The sequence below is a fragment of the Garra rufa genome, chromosome 22 (genome assembly GCF_049309525.1).
Source record: "Garra rufa chromosome 22, GarRuf1.0, whole genome shotgun sequence".
Lineage (NCBI taxonomy): Eukaryota > Metazoa > Chordata > Actinopteri > Cypriniformes > Cyprinidae > Garra > Garra rufa.
In genome coordinates, this window is record NC_133382.1 from 2,694,938 (window position 1) to 2,711,170 (window position 16,233).

Consider the following 16,233-nt stretch of genomic DNA (forward strand, 5'->3'; position numbering starts at 1 on the left):
GATAATTATGACATTTTGTCTCACAATTCTGACGTTTTTCTCATAACGGTGAGATACAAACTCTCAATTGCGAGTTATAATGTCAGAATTATTCAACATAACAATTGTGAGACATAAAGTAAAGAATTATGACTTTTCCTTGCAATTGTGTTTGTCTGGCAATTTTGACTTCTTTTCTCAGAATTGTGATATACTCGCAACTGAGAACTAGAAAGTCCATTTCTGAGGAAAAAAGTCATAATTCTTACATTTTCCTTACAATTTATAAAACTTTAAAAGTCCCAAATGCATGTTATAAAGGCAAAATTGTGAGATATAAATAAAAAAATGTCAGAATTATAAGTTTATATCTTGCTATTCTTAGAAAAAAGTCAGAACTGCGAGATCTCACTGACACAGTGCAACATTTACCAACAAGAGACACTTTTTAAAATGACCATATACATAAACTTTCTAAAAGGCATGGATGCTTGTTTCCACCACAGAATAAAAAAAGCAATCAAAGGATAATTATGACATTTTATCTCACAATTCTGACGTTTTTCTCATAACTGTGAGATACAAACTCTCAATTGCGAGTTATAATGTCAGCATTATTCAATATAAACTCACAATTGTGAGACATAAAGTAAGAATTATGACTTTTTCTTCCAGTTTGTCTGGCAATTTTGAGTTCTTTTCTCAGAATTGTGAGATATAAACTTGCAACCGTGAGTTAAAAAGTCCAGTTCTGAGGAAAAAAGTCAGCTCACAATTCTTACACATTCTTACAATTTATCAAGTCACAAATGCATGTTATAAAGCCAGAATTGTGAGATATAAATTTAAAAAAAAATGTCAGAATTATGAGCTTATATCTTGCAATTCTTAGAAAAAAGTTAGAACTGCGATGTAAACTGACAATCAGGTCAGAATTATGAGATAAAATTAAATTTTTTATTCAGCAGAAGAAATAAGCTTCCATATAAAGATAACTGAAAGTGATGTAAAACAAAATTGCAACCAATTACAGCCCAAAAAAAAAAAAAACACCTCTTCCCTTTATAATTTCTGTATAAATCAATGTTCAGCTTTTTTGCACTGCATAAATATCTTACTTTGAAATGTATTTGAATTGAAACTCTTCAATTTAGAAATATGAAGGAAGATACAGCTGAGGTCAAAAGTTTACACCTCGCAGAATCTGCAAAATTTTAATTAGTTTACCAAAATAAGAGGGATCATACAAAATGCAAGTTATTTTTTTATTAAGTACTGACCTGAATGAGATTTCACATAAAATATGTTTACATATAGCCCACAAGAGCAAATAATAGTTGAATTTATAAAAATTACCCTTTTCAAAAGTTTACATACACTTGATTCTTAATACTGTGCTGTTACCCAAATGATAAATAAATTGCCCGCCCAAGTCCCACAAATTCTTTGGTTTTCCAACAACTGAGGGACTCATATGCAACTATTACAGAAGGTTCAAACACTCACTGATGCTCCAGAAGGAAAAACCATGCATTAAGAGCCGGGGGTGAAAACTTTTGACCAGAATGACGATATGTACATTTTTCTTATTTTCCCTAAATATTATGTTTTTTTTCATTTAGTACTGCCCTTCAGAAGCTACAGAAAATACTTACATGTTTCCCAAAAGACAAAATAGCTTAAATTTACCTTCAAATTCAATACGTTTTCACCCCCAGCTTTTAATACATGTTTTTTCTATCTGAAGCATCAGTGAGTGTTTGAACCTTCTGTAATAGTTGCATATGAGTCCCTCAGTTGTCCTCAGTGTGAAAAGATGGATCTCAGAATCATACAGTCATTGTTGGAAAGGGTTCAAATACACAAAAATGCTGGAAAACCAAAAATAATTGTGGGACCTGAAGGATTTTTCTGAAAAACAGCAGATAGTTTAACTATTCAGGACCAACAAGGGACTCATGAACAACTATCACTAAACAAAATCAAAGAATAAAATCTATGTAAACATTTGAACAGGTTCATTTCTTAATAAATTCAACTATTATTTTCTCTTCTGGACTATATGTAAACGTCTTTTATGTGACCTATCTTACTCATGTCAGTGCTAAATAAACAATAACATGCATTTTGTATGATCCCTCTAACATTTTGCAGATTCTGCACTGTGTATGTAAACTTTTGACCTCGACTGTTTGTATCTTTGAGTAATAAACAGTGATGTATCGGGTTGACCATCATCTGACAGATTGTCTCTTATTTTCTGTCTCAGCTGGTGAGAAAGACAAGGCTGCGATGAGCCATGAATCCTTTCTACTCATGGCCAACTCCCAGAGTGACATGGACGACTGGGTGAAGGCCATCAGACGGGTCATATGGGCTCCATTTGGAGGAGGTAAAAACTACAAGAAGAGCCACAAGCCAAACGAAATACACCTTGGTCATTGCTTCTCTCCAGCATTGATTGTTGCATGCATGTTCACACAAGTTGTCAGTGGTCTAAGCTCACAAAAATATCACAGAGCAGAGTAGGATGCCTATGGCAAGCTGTTTAAGCCTAAAATATACTATGTGTTACCCGTCGTAATTGCATGTTTACTAGTAACAATTCAATTAGAAAGCTCTATAATCCAATTCCTACTAGTAACAATTCCAATTAGAGAGCTCTACAAATACACTTTTACTAGTCATATGTCTCCACACTGCAAAAAAATGCTTTCCTTACTTAGATTTTTTTGTCTTTTTTCAAGCCAAAATATCTGAAAATTCTTAAATCTAGATGGATTTTCTAGATGAGTAAAACTGATTTTCTTGTTTTCAGAAAAAACAAGTCAAAATTAAGTGTGTTTTTGCTTGAAGAAGAATTTTCAGATATTTTGGTTGGAAACAAGACAAAAAATCTAAGTAACATTTAAGCATTTTTTGCAGTGCATTGACTTCTATTTATTCTTAATTACAGAGCTTTACAACAGAATTATTACTAGCAAGAATTACAATTAGAAAAAATTAAATTAAATTAATTTTTACTGGTAATGATTCCAATTAAAGAGCAATAATAATTAAATTAGAGAGCTCTCTAATCGGAATTGTTACAATTGTAGAGCTCTCTAATTGTAATTCTTACTAAAAATAATTCAATTGTGGAGCTCTGGTAATTAAAAATGAATGGAAGTCAATGGAGACATATGACTACTAAAAATTAATTTGTAGTGCTCTCTAATTGGAATTGTTACTAGTAAGAAATTAAAATATAGAGCACTGTAATTTAATTTTTACTAATAAAAATGCAATTACAACGAGTTAGGCTGTGTTCACACTTGGCGTCTTTTTAACAAGAAAAAGTTGACAGGCGTGCTTTTTTAGTAACAAAAAAATCTGGACGCGTTGCAGCAGAGGGGGTCTTTTTGTTGCTATAACAACAGCTGCAACAGGAGCCTATGTGTGGAGCAGAAATGTCGATAAAAGAGGAAGCTGGCTCTTTTCTTTTTTGACATTTTTGCCTTTTATGTGATAGGACAGTATTTAGACAGGAAGCGAAGTGGGAGAGAGAGAGGGGGGGGGGGGCGGGATCGGGAAAGGTCTGCGAGCCGGGACTCGAATAAGGGACACCCGAAGTGCAACGGCTCTACTGTACATGTCTATGTGCGGCTCAAGAAGTTAGCAATGCTGCACGTCGGTTTTTGAAGTTAACGGGGAGGCGAATCCAGTTCACAACAATGAAATAAAAGTCTATATAACGGCACCTTTCCCATTTTTTCTTGTTGTTATGGAAACGACAGGTGTAGCTACTCGCTTGTCATTGGTCAGCTCTCAAAAAAGCGCTTGACGTAGGGCGTTTTCTTCAGAAAAGTTAAACTTTTTTAACTTGAAAAGACGCTCTGAAATGCAGAAAAAGACGCAGGCGGTGGCGTCTAAAAAAGCGCTCAGTTTTAAAAACACGGTTTACTCCATAGGATTATACTATAAAACAGACGTTGGCAGTTTGAAAAAAGACGCCAAGTGTGAACACGCCATTAGCAGTGGCGGCTGGTCAATAGGGGGCGCTGGGGCGCCGCCCCCCCTCAGGTTAGCCCAGGAAGAAGATTACTAACATGTTAAAAATAAGTCTAATACATATTGCAATATAACCACGAAATTGCATTATTTTGTCATACTATTCGACTGGTAGTTATGTTAGAAACTGTTAAAAATAAAAAAATCTAAACTGTTTTTCGTTTGTTTGTGTATGCGGGACGCCGGCCAAATGGGTGTCTATTAGGTCTGTAAATTTTTGAAACGCATGTGACTTGAGGCTGAGCTCTGATTGGCTTGTTTCAGATTGTCCTCGGGGCGCAGAGCACAGCGCCCCAGACCCTCCCACTTTAGATCTTAGCCAATCAATATTGTTTTTATACATTTTGTCCTCATGTGATTGGACCGTTCTCGACTGTCAAATATGTGCAATATCTTTTCCGAGATGGAAGTAAAATCGATTTTATCTAAAAAAAAAAAATACTATCACAAGCCTCTCAAATGAAGAAAAAAATAAAACAAACTTACGAATCATGGAGCTTGGATAAAGTTTGCTCGCTAGATGCGATGTAAGTCATGCCTTTTATCGTTTTCCCTGTTTGTTATTTCAAAGTCCTGTCACCGAAGCGTTGTGGGCAACTACACAGAAAGTAACTAAAACAATGCAGTTTAACTCGATCGTAGGGGTACAAGCACAATGGTTTATGTAGATGATGCAGTTACACAATAGACATCTTTTTTCAAGTAAATTGTGAGTGTTTATGTTAGTATTATTATAAGCAATATATATATATATATATATATATATATATATATATATAAAATACAGTGTTCCTTCTTTAATTGGACATACATTCAGTTATGTCTACCAACTTGACAAATATATTGTAAATACCATTATAATTAGTTCAAAACAATTAATGGTCTACAAGTATTTAGTATTCACAGTTTTTGCATTAGTTACTTATTATATTGGACTATATATAACTTTATGAAAAGTAATTTATATGCAATGTTTTACTACTAATCAATTTATTTCCACTGTCTTTAAACTGAGATTTATCCTGTGGCTCCCTCGTGTGGATAACATTAGTATTATGGCCTTCAACTCTGAATCACATTAATATAAATGGCTAACATTTTTGGGATGATTACAAATGTTTAATGATTACTTTACTGATAATAAAGCCTGTATTAACAATGTGATTCATTTTGTGTGCGCCCCCCTAAAAATTTTTAGCACCAGCCGCCACTGGCCCTTAGTATGTTTTAGGCTAAACCGGCTTGCCATACATGCCTCACTATCCAGAGCTTCAATTACAAAGGCCATGTTATTAATAGAAAGTTCAAACTAGTAATGTAAAGCAAGTTCAAGTTGTCAGCTCTCAGTATAGACAATGTGGTAATGTGTCTCCACTTCCATTAGTAGTTAGAAGGGTAAAAGCCATGTTGATGTTATCTTTAAACGTATAACACGAAAGAGATTTTCTTACCGGTGGGAACGTTTCCAAGCGTCTGACGCCAACTCGAGGCGAGAAGAAGATTTAACTGAGTGGATTTAAAAGACTGTGCTTTTAAATCAAGTTTGGATCGATGGTATTAAACCTAAGATAACTTTTAACGGCTATATCCACATCAAAACACTCTTTCATCGTGGTCTTCTTGTCGTTAGCAAACGCCTCAACAGTTCGCGCGATTTTTCTACCACAAGCAAGATTTACCTGAGAGAAACCGGATGAGCAGCATGCGCTGACAGGACATCAATGGAAAGAGAATATATACTTGAAAAACGAGTGTTTCTTTTTACAGCACGTTCTTTGAAATATTTCGATGCTCACTGTAAGTGCCAAACTTCCCGCTGCTGTACTGTCCTTTGGACTAGAGATGTCAATCAGAAAAGAAATACAGGTGAAAAGGTCTTGACGAATGTCACGTGATTACTGACAACAAACTGACTTTCGCTACCATTTTCAAGTATGTTGTTTTGGATTGTGTGTTTTTTTTTTTGTTTTTTGTTTTTTTGTGATTAAATATATGTGACCCTGGACCACAAAACCATTCATAATGGTGTTTTAAAATTGAAATGTATACATTATTAATTTATAAATTTATCCTAATGAAAAAAATCGATCATTTTGACCCATACAATGTATTTTTGGCTATTGCTAGCAATACCCATACTTTTTAAGACTGATTTTGTGGTCCAGGATTACATATAACAAAATATGTAACAGCTTGCTCTGAATTTCGATTAAATACTGTGTAAAATTTGTTGAATTTCAGCTTATATTTTGCTGTAATTTACGTTTAGCATTCACATTTCACATAGGCTATATATCAATATACTGTATTTATATGTACTGTATGTTAAAAAAAATTATTTTACACTCTTTAAAAAAATCCACAGTGAAGAACCTTCTGTGCTTTGAAACAGTTCTTAAAATAACCACTTTTAGTGTGAATAACATTTTATTAATCTAAAGAATATTTTTCTAAAGAATATGGATAGAATTCATTAATGGTCTTCATGGAATCATAGATGTCAACAGTATGGAAGCCCATTTCCACCACTGGAAAAAAAAAAATTCTCAGAATTGCATGATATAAACTCAAAATTGCGAGTTATAAAATCAGAATTGCGTGATATGAACAATTCTAGCTATTCTGGCAATTCTCGCAATTCTGACTTTTTTTCTCAGAAATGTGAGATATAAACACGCAATTGCAAGTTATAAAGTAACAAATTTTGAGGAGGAAAAAACTGAAAAAAAAGTCAGAATTGCGAGATGTAAACTCGCAATTGTGAGAAAAAGTCAGAATTGTGAGATAAAAAGTCGCAATTACCTTTTTTTGCTAATTAATTTCTAAGATTTGCAAGTTTATGTCTCGCAATTCTGACTTTATAACACAATTGTGAGATGTAAACCTGCAATTGCAAGAAAAAATGTCTTCAATTCTGACTTTAGAATTCACAATTGTAAGTTTATATCTCACAATTCTGAGAAAAAAAAAGTCAGAATTTTGCGTTTGTATCACGCAGTTTTGAGAAAAAAAAGTCAGATTTGTGAGATAAAAAGTCGCAGTTAGCTTTTTTGTTAGTTTATTTCTAAAATGTGCAAGTTTATGTCTCACAATTCTGACTTTATAGATGTAAACTCGCAACTGCGAGAAATAAAAGTCAGAATTGTGAAACAAAAAGTCGCAATTCAAATGTTTTTTCTTGTAAATGTAAGATATTAACCCACAATTGCGAGTTATTATATATATTATATACTATATATATATATATATATTATATATTCTCAGAACTCGCAATCAAAACAAAAAACTCACAATTCTGACTTTTTTTGTTTTGATTGTGAGTTCTGAGAACATATTATATCTCATAATTCATAATTATATCTCATAATTCTGAGAAAAAAAGTCAGAATTGCGAGAGAAAAAGTCGTTTCAGAAAAAACAAGTCAAAATTAAGTGATTTTTTCTTAGAACCAGCAAAATAATCTTATTTCAAACAGAAAACAAGATTATTTTTCTTACCCCATTGGCAGATTATTTTGCTTGTTTCAAGCAAAAACACATGTAATTTTGACTTGTTTTTTCTGAAAATAAGACATTAATTTTTACTCGTCTAGAAAATCCTTCTTGATTTAAGAATTTTTAGATATTTTGGCTGGAAACAAGACAAAAAATCTTAGTAAGAAAAGCATTTTTTGCAGTGTATGTCTTGCAATTCTAACTTTATAACACAATTGCGAGATGTAAACTCATAATAGAGAGAAATAAAGTCAGAATTGCTAGATAAAACTCACAATTCTGACTTTTTTTCTTGGAAATGTGAGATATAAACCGGCAATTGCGAGAAAAAAAGTCAGAATTGTGAGTTTATATCTCACAATTCTGACTTAATAACTGGCAATCAAAACAAAAAACTCTCAAATCAGAATTGTGAGATAAAAAGTCACAATTATCTTTTTTGTTTTTATTCAGTGGCGGAAACTGGCTTTCATTACAACAGAGAACCTTTATTTTTAGAACGTAGAGTAAATATCATGGTAATGATCAAAGTACAATAGTATTATCACTATACCATTTTAGTGGTACTACATTTTTATAAGAAATGATATTTTAACTGATATAAGAATCTATCATTTTTAAAAAGTGAACTGCTTCATCTCTACAGGCATATTTGGCCAGCGTCTGGAGGACACCGTACAGTACGAAAGGAAGTTTGGTCCTCGTCTCGCCCCTCTTTTAGTTGAGCAGTGTGTGGATTTCATCAGGGAACAGGGGCTTGATGAAGAAGGCCTGTTTCGGATGCCAGGACAAGCCAACCTCGTGAAGGAGCTCCAGGAGGCCTTTGACTGTGGTGACAAACCTCAGTTTGACAGGTACAACTGCTCCGAGCACAAACATGGAACCAATAAACTCTCCAACTGTTCATACTAACCCTATAATTGGCATTTATAGTAACACTGATGTCCACACTGTGGCTTCCCTGCTGAAGCTGTATCTCAGGGAGCTGCCCGAACCCGTCGTTCCCTTCTGCAAATATGAGGACTTCCTCACTTGTGCTCAGATCCTGGCCAAAGATGAGGAGGAGGTTAGTGACTGCATGATATCTGAATATACACTGCAAAAAATGCTTTTCTTATTAAGATTGCTTTGTCTTGTTTCCAGCCAAAATATCTAACAATTCTTAAATCAAGAAGGGTTTTCTAGACAAGTAAAAACTTTCTTGTTTTCGGAAAAAACAAGTGAAAATTAAGTGAGTTTTTGCTTGAAACAAGTACAATAATCTGCCAGTGGGGTAAGAAAAATAACCTTGTTTTCTGTTTGAAATAAGATTGTTCTAAGCAAAAACTCACTTAATTTTGACTTGTTTTTTCTGAAAACAAGAAAATAATCTTTACTTGTCTAGAAAATCCTTCTTGATTTAAGAATTTTTTAATATTTTGGCTGGAAACCAGACAAAAAGTCTAAGTAAGAAAAGCTTTTTTGCAGTGTGTTATAAATGCATATCCAAGATACTGTGTATATATATATATATAACAATAAGTTATAAATTAAGTTGTACAGTTGTTTTTGTGATTTTGTTATTTTATTTCAATAAACTCTGCTGGATGTATATGAATAATATTTTTTTTAAAAATAAAAAAATAAAAACATTATTAAGCAGGGGGTTACAAGCATAAAACTTGTCAAATTTACACCATTATAAATTAACTATTAACTTTTATTACTTAGATTTTTTGTCTTGTTTCCAGCCAAAATATCTAAAAATTCTTAAATCGAGAAAGATTTTCTAGACGAGTAAAAATTATTTTCTTGTTTTCAGAAAAAAACAAGTCAAAATTAAGTGAGTTTTTGCTTAGAACAAAGATTACAACATTATTTTTCTTAGCAAAAACGCACTTAATGAGATTTTTTTTCTGAAAACAGGACAATAGTTTTTATTAGGCTAGAAAATCCTTCTTGATTTATTATTATTATTATTATTATTAAACAAGTTTGCAAACTTCAAACTTGTCACAATGTCTAACTTAAAAAACTGCACCAGAATGATTAACATTTAGTTGTCACTCACACTGCAAAAATCTTACTTAGATATTTTGTCTTGTTTCCAGCCAAAATATCTAAAAATTCTTAAATCAAAGAGGGTTTTCTAGACGAGTAAAAACTTTCTTGTTTTCAGATAAAATAGTCAAAATTAAGTGAGTTTTTGCTTAGAAGAAATAATCTGCTAATAGGGCAAGCAAAAAAAAACCTTATTTCAAACAAAAAACAAGATTATTTTTCTTACCCCATTGGCAGATTATTTTGCTGGTTCAAGCAAAAACACACTTAATTTTAAGTATTTTTTCTGAAAACAAGACAATAATTTTTATCTGTAAGTAAGAAAAGCATTTTTTGAAGTGCATTAAAAGCAACACTGCAAAAAAAATGCATTTCTTACTTTGAATTTTTGTCTTGCCAAAATATCTACAAATTCTTAAATCAAGAAGGATTTTCTAGACTAATAAAATTAATGTCTTGTTTTCAGAAAAAAACTACTCAAAATTAAGTGAGTTTTTGTTTGAAACAAGCCAAATAATCTACCAATGGGGTAAGAAAAATAATCTTGTTTTCTGTTTGAAATAAGATTTTTTTCTTACCCGATTGGCAGATTATTTTTTAGCTTGTTCTAAGCAAAAACTCACTTAATTTTGACTTGTTTTTTCTGAAAACAAGAAAATAATCTTTACTCGTCTAGAAAACCCTTCTTGATTTAAGAATTTTTAGATATTTTGGCTGGAAACAAGACAAAAATTCTAAGTAAGAAAAGCTTTTTTTGCAGTGTGTTATAAATGCATATCCAAGATATATAACAATAAGTTATAAATTAAGTTGTACAGTTGTTTTTGTGATCTTATTTTATTTCAATAAACTCTGCTGGATGTATATGAATAATATTTAAAATAAAAAATACATATGTACAAAACATTATTAAGCAGGGGGTTACAAGCATAAAACTTGTCAAATTTACAGCATTATAAATTAACTATTAACTTTTATTACTTAGATTTGTCGTCTTGTTTCCAGCCAAAATATCTAAAAATTCTTAACTCAAGAAAGATTTTCTAAACGAGTAAAAATTATTTTCTTGTTTTCAGAAAATTAAGTGAGTTTTTGCTTAGAACAAAGATTACAACACAATTAAAACAACAATTTTTATTAGTCTAGAAAATCCTTCTGGATTTAAGAATTTTTAGATATTTTGGCTGGAAACAAGACAAAAATCTATTGGATTGTAGTCATTAACCTGATCATATTTCTATAAATCAATGATAGGAAAGTAACACTTTAATGATGATAATAATAATAACCCATCTGATGTGTTGAACAGACTTTTGAACATTTGCAGTTTTTGAAAACTGAATCCAAAAAACGCATCTGTTGTTGGAACAAGATGATTGAATTATCATATGAACATACAAAGCTGCTCTGACCTGTACATACTTACAAAATTTGTTTGCAATTGAGCTGTTTGCTGGTATTAGTACATATTTCGGCAGTTATGTTGTCAAAGTGTACGTTTGTGTGCTCATAAACAGAAAGCAGCTCCAGTCAGTATGTGGTTTGCAAGCCAATATTTCTCCCACATATTTCACAGCTGACATGATGCGATGCACAGATGCCGAAGATGCATGAAGCTCAAATCAAAATTTAATTCCCAGATTACATTATGCACATAATCTGTGTTTCATGCACTTGATTTTTTTGGGGGGGGGAAATGTCTTTAAATGTGAAAATGAAGCACAAGATACTTTGGTCGCTTTAAAGAATTCATGTTTCCACAGGGAATACAAGAATTAGGGAAGCTAGTGACGACCCTCCCAGCTGCCAATTACAACCTTCTGAAATATATATGCAAGTAGGTCTAACTTAATCACTTTAGACACATTTTTGACAGTGGTTTTCGTGGTTTGGTGGTTAAAAGTGAGCCTCATCTTTGCAGATTTCTGGATGAGGTGCAGTCTCACTCAAGTGAAAACAAAATGGGTGTGCAGAACTTGGCCACCGTGTTTGGACCAAATATCCTCCGTCCTAAAATGGAGGATCCAGTAGCTATAATGGAAGGTAAGCACTTATTATTGAATTTACAACCCATTACCACAGTTCAACATTAGACACCTGCAGGATGATTGCACCAGCTGTGCCTAAAACATAACATAACCTTTATTTGTGGCATACACTCTTAAAAATAAAGGTGCTTTAAAAAGTTCACAGTGATGCCACAAAGAACCATTCAGTCAAAGGTTCTTTAACCCTTGTGCATCAAAAAAAAAGTTACACATAGGTGCAAAATGGACAAAAATGTCCATATCCAAAAACTGTCATAAAAATATGATTTTTTTTTTTCCACTTTCACTGATGTCAATTTTTTAACCAGCATCTGTTCTATACATAGAGACCAAACATTCATTAATTTTCAGAATTGTAACCCTTTAAATGCTGGTTTGTTTGCATAATGCCACAGGTGTTTTTTTAATGAAAAATAGTAGTAATTTCCATATACTAAATGCTGAGCAGAATTTTTTTTTCTTTGCTTGTTAGATTCTTGGGTGTGTCAGTGAAGAACAGCAACATTAATTTTGAGGCATTTATATTTTTATGTAGTTTTAGATTTAAAAAAAAAATGTATATGCCAAATTTGAAAAAAAAAAAAAAAAATCTAGTAAAAAAAAAAAAATGGCAAAGATGTCAAATTTGAAGCCTTGCCGATAGAACGAATGCCTATTAGCAAATATTGCATAATTTTATAGTCAAATGGCCCTGGGTTAAAAAAAAATTGCAGTTTTAATGGCCATTTGTCCTTAAGGTCCTGCACTGCAAAAAATGCTTTTCTTACTTAGATCTTTTGTCTTGTTTCCAGCCAAAATATCTAAATTCTGAAAATCAAGAAGGATTTTCTAGAAAAGTAAAAATTATTGTCTTGTTTAAAAAAAAAAAAAAAAAAAAAAAACGAGCCAAAATTAAGTAATTTTTTCTTAGAACCAGCAAAATAATCTGCCAATGGGGTAAGAAAAATAATCTTATTTCAAACGGAAAACAAGATTATTTTTCTTACCCCATTGACAGATTATTTTGCTTGTTTCAAGCAAAAACACTTAATTTTGACTTGTTTTTTCTGAAAATAAGACATTAATTTTTACTCGTCTAGAAAATCCTTCTTGATTTAAGAATTTTTTGATATTTTGGCTGGAAACTAGACAAAAAAATCTTAGTAAGAAAAGCATTTTTTGCAGTGTGAGTATTTTTTGTAGGGAGGGTAAAATTGATTTTTTTGAAGGAAATGAGGGTGAAATATTAAAATTTCAATAAAAATAAACACCTGAGCCAAAATGTATGCAGTTGGCATTAACACAGGTACACTTATAACAAAAAACAAAACTGAAACGGACAAAAATGTCCATAAGGTCGCACAAGGGTTAAAGAACAATCTCTTTCTTACCTTTTTATAATCTGAAGAACTTTCTTTAGCCACAAAGAACCTTTTGTGAAACATAGAGGTTTTTCAGATGTTAAAGACACTTTATGGAACCATTTAAAAAAAAAAAAAAAAAAAAAAAAAAAAAAAAAGTTTCTTTAATGGCATCATGAAACATTTTTAAGAGTGTAAATGCAGCTATTATCTATGCACTACTAAATATTTCAGCATATAACATTAAACTTGCTTATACTGCAAAAAAAAGGCTTTTCTTACTTAGTATTTTCATCTTGTTTCTAGTCAAAATATCTTAAAATTCTTAAATTAAGATGCATTTACTACATAAGAAAAATAATCTTATTTCAAACAAAAAACAAGATTATTTTTCTTACCCCATTGGCCGATTATTTTGCTTGTTTCAAGCAAAAACGCTCTTAATTTTGACTTGTTTTTACTGAAAATAAGAAAATAATTTTTACTTCTGTCACGGGTTGCTGGGGTGAGGAGCCAGGAGTGTAAAATAAACAAAGTACTTTAATAAAGCAAAACAGGAACCCAAGAAAACTACAACCACAACACTAAGTAAAGACAGGACAATGAAACTAAGGAACAAATGACTTATAAAGGGTGGCAGATAAACAAGGACAGGTGTAGGCAATAATGGTCACAAGGGGGGAAGACCAAATATGGGCAAAAGGGGAAACCAATACAAACAGTGAAATGGGGGGAGACATTGGGAAAAACCAAAACATAGTCCAAGGGGGAAGAAAACACTAGACAAAAACAGTCCAAAACCTGACACCTTCTTGATTTAAGAATTTTTAGATATTTTGGCTGGAAACAAGACAAAAATCTATGTAAGAAAAGCATTTTTTGCAGTGAAAAAAAAGGCTATCTTACTAAGTCTTTGTCTTGTTTCTAGTTAAAATATCTAACAATTCTTAAATTAAGATGCATTTACTTGATAAGCACTGGAACAAAATGTTTTTCTTGTTAGATTTTTTGTCTTGTTTCCAGCCAAAATAATCCTAAAAATTCAAATTTTGAAAAAACAAGTCAAAATTAAGTGTTTTTGTTTAGAACAAGCTAAATAATCTGCCATTGGGGTAAGAAAAATAATCTTATTTTAAACATAAAACATAAAACAAGATTATTTTTCTTACCCCATAGGCAGATTATTTAGCCGGTTTCAAGCAAAAATGCACTTAATTATGACTTGTTTTTTTTTCTGAAAAAATTTTTACTCGTCTAAAAAATCCTTGATGTAAGAATTTTTAAATATTTTAGACTTTGTGTTTTGCATATTTTGTTTACTCTTAAAATAGTTTCTACGACCAACATTTTTTTTCATTGTACTGATCACTTTGACTTTACATCTCAAATTATGACTTATACATCATAAATAATGATGATAGAAAACATCATTGTGTGTGTTTTCCAGGCACGTCTCTTGTTCAGCATCTCATGACGCTCCTCATCAGTATGCATGATCGCCTGTACACCGAAAAAGACTCAGAAACATCACAGAACCAGACGGAGGTCAAGGACCAAAGCCAGCAACTTCAGCCGTCCAACCTGGTAGACTGGATCTCAGAGGAAGATCTCCACGCCAGTCCACCCTCAGCCAAGAATGACCCGACCAGCAGCAGTGCCTCGTCTGTGGACGCCGCTTTAGCCTCCAAACCGGTGCCTCAGGGAAACATCAGCCCTAGTAAACAGGCCAAAACCATTCCAGGATGGAAGTACACCTTCAAAGGCTCCTCTCCTCGCCCACACTCTGCCAAAGTCGGCGGATTGGCGGTGGATGTTTCGACGGCCTCCAGCGGGAATTGGCTTATGAATGGATTGTCTTCACTGAGAGGACACCGTCGTACCTCCTCCGGCGAACGCTCCAGAGACTCGGGCTCCTCTCAGAGACTGTCTACCTACGACAACGTCACGTCTTCATCCAGTCTGGGAAGCGTGCTGAGTATGGACAGCACACCGTGGTCAACTTCATCCTGTGAGATCTCCGTCCCAGACTCTGGAAGCGACCCGTTGGGGACGGAAGACGGGCCGCAGACGGAGACGAGCGCTCAGGAGGAACGGAGCGAGGAGGAAGCAAAGCCCAGCGATCAAGAAGAAACCGGCAGCGCTGTGGAGAATCGTGCGAGTGGTTTGTTTTGCAGTGATAATGGGAACGTTGCACCGGTCATTAGAGTCGTGGACGAAGACGGAGATGAAAACGAAAGCCCTCTGTCTTTGGTCAACGTCGTGACAGAGCTGAAAGAAGAGCTGAGGAAGCAGAAACAGACTTACGAATCTAGAATTAAAAAGTAAGGTTGTTGTTCTTAAATGCACTGCAAAAATGCTTTTTTTAATTAGATCTTTTGTCTTGTTTCCAGCAAATATCTACAAATTCTTAAATCAAAAAGGATTTTCTAGACGAGTACAAATTATTGTCTTAGTTTTTGCATAGAACAAGCACAATATTCTGCCAGTGGGGTAAGCAAAGGAAACTTATTTCAACCAGAAAACATGATTACTTTTCTTACCCCATTGGCAGATTATTGTGCTTGTTCTAAGCAAAACCACACTTAATTTTGACTTGTTTTTTTTTTTCTGAAAAAAATCATTCTTGGTTTAAGAAATTTTAGATATTTTAGGTGGAAACAAGACAAAAAAAATCTAAGTTTGCAGTGTGAACTGTTTTAAAGTGAGACCTGTATTTTCAAGAATGATTTTGTAGACAAGCGAAAATTATTTTCTTGTTTTCAGAAAAAAAAAAAAATTGTATTTCAGAAAAAAGTGTATTTCTTCTGTTGAGCACACAAAAAGATATTTTGAAGAATGTTGGTAACCAAACAGTTGATGGTAGCCATTGACTTCCATATTATTATTATTTTTTCCATACTATGGAAATGAATGGCTACTGTTACACTGCAAAAAATTTGTTTCTAGCTTAGATTTTTTTGTCTTGATTCCAGCCAAAATATCTAAAAATTCTTAAATCAAGAAGTATTTTCTAGACAAGTAAAAATTATTTTCTTTTTTTCAGAAAAACAACTCAAAATTAAGTGGGTTTTTGCTTAGAACAAGCCAAAAAATCTGCCAATTGGGTAAGAAAAATAATCTTATTTCAAACAGAAAACAAGATTATTTTTCTTACCCCATTGGCAGATAATTTTGCTTGTCTCAAGCAAAAATGTACTTAATTTTGACTTTTTTTCTGAAAACAAGACAACAATTTTTACTCGTCTAGAAAATCCTTCTTGATTTAAGAATTTTTAGATATT

The 16,233-nt window shown here is 32.9% G+C and overlaps 1 protein-coding gene across 1 annotated transcript in view; it reads left to right on the forward strand.

The window, feature by feature from the left end:
* Positions 1-16,233, forward strand: part of arhgap22b (Rho GTPase activating protein 22b) — a 36,104-nt gene that overhangs the window by 15,479 nt on the left and 4,392 nt on the right. Inside the window, exons 3-8 of the mRNA XM_073828667.1 lie at positions 2,249-2,371; positions 8,171-8,378; positions 8,458-8,590; positions 11,328-11,401; positions 11,486-11,607; positions 14,400-15,273. Of these exons, the coding sequence (XP_073684768.1) occupies positions 2,249-2,371; positions 8,171-8,378; positions 8,458-8,590; positions 11,328-11,401; positions 11,486-11,607; positions 14,400-15,273 (1,534 nt within the window). The remainder of the gene's footprint in view (positions 1-2,248; positions 2,372-8,170; positions 8,379-8,457; positions 8,591-11,327; positions 11,402-11,485; positions 11,608-14,399; positions 15,274-16,233) is intronic.